At 35.0% G+C, this 5,865-nt stretch overlaps 1 protein-coding gene across 1 annotated transcript; it reads left to right on the forward strand.

Moving 5' to 3' along the window:
* The first annotated feature begins 4,237 nt into the window (after positions 1-4,237).
* On the forward strand, positions 4,238-4,961 carry LOC139850579 (uncharacterized). The gene has a single exon (XM_071840139.1). The coding sequence runs from the start codon at positions 4,255-4,257 to the stop codon at positions 4,723-4,725; it is 471 nt and encodes a 156-aa protein (XP_071696240.1). The 5' UTR covers positions 4,238-4,254; the 3' UTR covers positions 4,726-4,961.
* The last annotated feature ends 904 nt before the right edge of the window (positions 4,962-5,865 follow it).

A 5,865-nucleotide genomic window follows, 5' to 3' on the forward strand; every position in this document is an offset into this window, starting at 1 on the left:
ACATCATTGATGATGTGAATTATTCACATATTATGTGAATTATGATATTGAAGATAATTATAAATATAAATATGTCAATCTTTATTATTTTATTATCTTGAGATTTGAATTACCTAATCAGAATTCAGATGTGAAAATATAATTTGAGTGCGAGAACTTTGTTAAGTTTTCTAAATTCAACGTCTCTAGATCAAACCTAGAATATGACTAAGAATTGCTCAAATGTGCTAAAATACAAATCACAAAAGATGCATATCTTATGTGTGAGCATTTGAACGCTTCATTGATTAGAATCATATTAGATATATGATTATGATATCAAGTTGCAAGACATGTAGGGGAAGCTTTGATAAGCAGTAACCCTTGTTAGTTGTGTAAAATGAACACAATAACTTAAAAATGTGGGAGTGTCATGTATTTTGATATCAAGAACACGTAATATGATAATGCGTTCTAATGTATCTAACGAGTTGTACTCGATCCGAATTAGCATATGCTATAAGCAAGCTGAGTAGATACAAGAGTAATCCAAGTACATCTCATTGGAGTTGTATGATTCCAGAGCGACAAGTGGATATGTATTAACACTTGGAAGTGCTGCTATTTCGTGGAAATCGTGTAAACAAACGATTATTGCTAGATCCACGATGGAATCAGAATTCATCGCTTTAGATAAAGCTGGTGAAGAGGCAGAATGTCTATGCCAATTCGTTAAGGATATACCAATATGGCCTAAGCAGGTGCCGGCCATATATATACATTGTAATAGCCAATCGGTGATTGGTAGAGCTCATATTAAAATGTACAATGGTAAGACTGACGTAGACATAATAAAGTACGACAACTAAACTCTAGAGGAATTATCACTATTGACTATGTGGAGTCAAAGGATAATGTTGCGGATCCGCTAACAAAAGGCTTAAGCAGAGAGTTAGTGTATGAGTCGTGCGAGGGAATGGGACTGAAGCTCCTGAAAGGCTAAGTTTATATGAAGGAAAACCTAACTCAGTTGACTGAAGATCCCAAGATCTGAGTTCAATAGGACAACCTACTTGTATGAACTGGCGAAAGTCACTGTAGGGGAGTTAATTACTAAACTAGCAACCCTTACACCTTTTAAAGGGAGTTTACTAATTATGAGAAGACTTCCTAGTCCATTCCTAAAAGTGACATGTAAGAGGATAAGCCCATGACTTTTAATGATTCAACTGAAATAATCATGCGCGGTTAATCAGTAGCTATTCTGTGGTGAATCACCTATGTGAGAGAGAAGTGGGGTCGCTTCGAAGGGTATTGTTGGGGCACAATACTTTATAAGCTCTCGCAGAACCAGGCTAATGTTCATGACCATAACGAACATAACTATGAGGACTTGAGATTGTCAGAGAGAGTCTTATGTGAAGCGTATTGTCGCCTACACAAACGGCAGACGAGTTCAAAGACATCGCCGTCTACTCAGAGCCAGTAGACTAAGTGCGTTTTCACAAGCGAAAGTTTAAAGGGTAACACCTACTTATCGTATGCAAGATTCAACCGCTGAAATTTAATCGGAAGATAGTTGTTACTAAGAAGCGATCTCCATTCATGTGGGGGATTGTTGGAAAAAATTTGGTTGGAAAAGTATGTTCCACCCATTTTTGGACACAAATTACTATTCCTCAATAGTAACCCAAAATATTTTAATCTTTAAACATAAAATATCACAGCTAAATAACAAGCATAACAGTGGCGCAGTGGTTCGGAGTGTTTGTTTGTGAGCGGAAGTCCCTGGGTTCAAATCCCATGGGAACCTCTCATTTTTTACTTTTTTCCCAGACCCAATATCCAGCCCACTTGGGCCAGTCCATTTACTTGTTAATATATAATAAAGTGATATATATTAACGACTATGTAGTGGGTTTTGTAGCCACTAATGAGAGCTTTAAAAACAAACTAAAGCGTGTTCAAAATGGGTTAATGGTGAATGAGATATCGCGTCTCAAAATTGTTAGTTTAAGTGCAAAGTAAGAAAAGATTTGATTTATCAACCAAGGATTTTGTAAATCTTTTCTTAGATTTTGTCAATCTTTTCTTTTCCTTTTAATATCCTAAAAGATTTGACATGTGATTTTGTAAATATTTTGTTATCAATTTAGATTATGTTTGCACTATAAATACCATACTTTGGTATTTAGAAAAGGATCAACTAACAAACACCTTTCGATAACCTTAAACTTCTTCTTCTACAACTTCGGTCACCCCGCTTCCGGTTACCTTTCAGACAAGTGTTCAAGTCCGGCAGTACGCTACTTCGAACCGGTGTACCCTGGGAACAGACGTCGAATCTGTTTAAGGGAATTGTGTCAAACACAAGCCCGGTTCAACCTTCAATTCGGTTAGATCGTTCTATATTTCCGCTCTTATTCTGATTATTTATTATACATATATTCTATATGTTTGTGATAATATGTATAATTGTTTCAGTTTCGTGTACTATATTCCTACAGTGATAATCAAAATAATCAAATTTATCATAATTTAATTAGCATGTTAACATGAATACTTAATTAATCATGTATTCATGTTGTGTGCCAAATAACGTATTATAATTTTCAGTTTTAGTTAACTTATTACACTTGCCAACTTGAACTAAACACCAATTTCCGATTTCCACCTAGACTACCATATATATATTTATGAAATTAACAATATATTTCTAAATGTTTAGTACGTAAATTCAACTATTTGTTAATTAATCTTTTTATACCAATGACTCATTGATACCTTTGATATTTGAAAGCCGTTGGTTTTGGAACAATCGAAGGAGTCAAAAGAGCAACACATGTGATTGTACACACACACACATTATTAATTAGATTAAACTAGTTATCGAACCCTCGTTTCGCGCCGGGGGTTCGGTTTTCAATGAATTTTATTGCGTTTAGTAAAATTATTTTGTGGCTAACGATAATGTCGTTGAAGCGCAACTCGAGTCGAACTAAAAGGTATAACCCGTGAGAGATTTAAATGTTATTTTAAATCAACAATATACGTGCATCTCCGCGTTTCGCTATGGAATTGTCGACTTTTAAAAATTTAACGCAAAATCAACGTGTATGAAAAGTACCTCAAATATTTAGCGTTTTTTAAAAAAACGTCCGTTTTGCGTATAGCTAGTGACATTGTGTTCCTAAAATTATTTCGAGTTTAACGAGAGTGTCGAAAAATTTAACTCATTGCGAGCGAGAAGATATGACCCGTTGAATATTTGGGTGGAGTTTATTTAAGATTTTTTATAAAAATGGTTATTTGACACTTTACCCCCCTGTTTGGGGTGTCGATTTGAATTTTTCAAAAAAGTTTGGGGGGCTTTGTTGGTAGAATGAAATTTAGTTAAAAATAAAAAATAAAAAAAAATGTGAAAAGTCGAAAATGACTGGTTATTATTCATAACTTTTGTCTATTAGTTAATATGTAAATAATCCATAACAAAATGGAAAAATAAAAAAACTCCAAAAGTAGCTAAGTGTTGTTTTATTACTTTATCTATAACTAGAAAAAATCCGACCGCGCGTTGCTGCGGTTGTATTCGACGCGCGGTCCAATTTGAATATACGATGTCCGTTTCGCGTATAGTTAGTCGTGTTGTATATGTATATATATGTATGTAATATAGCCCGAAATATTTATTTTTTTAACGATGTCCGTTTCGCGTATAGTTAGTCACGTTGTGTTCGTAAAATTATTTCGAGTTGAACGGTGGTCTCGGAAAAATTTAACTCGCACCGAGCGTGAATATAGGGCCCGTTATTTGGTGTTTTTTTAACGATGTCCGTTTTGCATATAGTTAGTCCCGTTGGGGTCGTGAGATTTTTTCGAGTTGAACGGTGGCCTCGGAAAAATTTAACTCGCACCGAGCGAGAAGATAGGGCCCGTTAAAAATTCGGGTGGAGTAAGGTTTTTTTATTTTAATTAAATTATAAATTTACGTTTTTTATCCCTGAAAAAGTGTAAAGTTGAGGGGTTGTTGTGTAATTTGTGCGAAAGTTGGAGGACCATTTGTAGTGTGAACGCAAACTCAAAACGACAAGTCGTTAAAACTGAAAGGACAAAAAATGGGAGGAGGTTTAGTGTATAAGTATAATATAATATAATATAATATAATATAATATAATATAATAATATAATATAATAATATAATAATATAATATAATATAATAATTTATAAATACTATCTCTAGCTACTTAACTCATAACAATAGAAAAAAAGTATCAATGGCTACCAAGGACATCCGGCCACACTCTCGCCGGAGCAAATCTTCATCATTCTCCGACACAATTTCCGACGACTCTTCCGTCACAACCGCTACACCGGACTCCACTCCTTTACGATATCTCGGCATCCCTTTTTCATGGGAACAAGTCCCCGGAATTGCTAAAAAAAATAATCACAAAAAAACCGATTCTTCGCAGAATCTTCTCCCTTTACCGCCTTCTGGAAACATCATTCATTCATCGCCAACGAAGAACAACTATAACACTAATCGAAGTTTTCGAAAAGATCCATTTTTCGCAGCGCTTGTTGAGTGTTCGAAAGATAAAGATTTTGAAAATGGTGGATTTAAAAAGAGCTCGAGTAACGAAAGGACCGGATTTGTGGTAAGTTTGTATTCGTCTTGTAAGAGAACATGTGTGGTTTCGGATTCTATTGTTTACCGACGAAGATCGGGAACAGATTTTTTTTAACGACGGATCGATGAAGATCAAACTGTCGCTAAAAGTAAGTCGTATTAGAATGTTCTTTTTTTACAAAGACGTTTTAGGATGTTAATCATGTTATAATGTGTGGTTAATTCCTCTATAGAATCTGGTGAATGATTTCTGTTATGAAGTAAAAAATTTGGTAATCGTAAATGTTTTTTGTACATGTGCTTTTATGTTGGTTAATTAGCTCTTTGAATAAATAAAACTAATTATATTCATCGCTAAAACTTTAATTTATTGACCAATTTGTTTTTGTTAACAACTTTATGTGTACTTTTTAACCTTTGTATATATTTAATATTAATATTTTTTTTTGAAAAGCAAGCAATTTATTAATATATCAACAAACAATTACACAGATCCATAGGATGAGCTAATAAAAGCTCATATTACACGAACCAGAAAATAGCTACAATAATATGAATTTGCAATAAACAAGAAGCTGTAGTAGCAGGTTACTTAGGCTCAAAAGGTTGTGGAGGGAACAACCCATGAATGCACAGTCAGGTGATGAATACCCCTGGATTCGTCAACCAAGTTTGCCAATCAATTGATTTGCCTTTGATTCTTCGAGAGATCCAATCGAATGACGTTACATGGATTTCGTTGAGTGTCATGGGTGCCGTCCAGCTTTTGCCTTGAAATACTTGATTGTTGTGATTCTTCCATAAGATGTATGCACTTACCCATTCCACCGCACACCAAATTTTTTTCCCTTGATCAGTTAGCTGCTTAGGTGTGTTTCCTCGAAGTATCTCGCCTAGACTAAGGTTTGTGAATTGTCCAAAGTTCCACCATCGAAAAACACGGTTCCACACTTCCAACTAATGTTTGCAAAAGATCATAATGTGGTCAGTAGTCTCCAAATCACCATCACAAATGGGACAACGAACACTATTTAGGTCGATACCTCTTTTGTCGAGTTCAGTCAATACCGGGATTCTCTTCTTCAAAACTCTCCAAACAAAGATTTCGATTTTCCTTGGGACTAGATTGTTACGTAGTGTCTTCTGTTCCATAGTACCGCATGGTAGGATCTTTTCGTCGATAATTTTGGCTAGTGTCTTCACAGTAAGCTTTCCATCATTAGAGTGAGCCCATTTCCAAGAGTCCTTTTTCCTG

This window comes from Rutidosis leptorrhynchoides, chromosome 5, assembly GCF_046630445.1.
Source record: "Rutidosis leptorrhynchoides isolate AG116_Rl617_1_P2 chromosome 5, CSIRO_AGI_Rlap_v1, whole genome shotgun sequence".
Taxonomy (NCBI): Eukaryota; Viridiplantae; Streptophyta; class Magnoliopsida; order Asterales; family Asteraceae; genus Rutidosis; species Rutidosis leptorrhynchoides.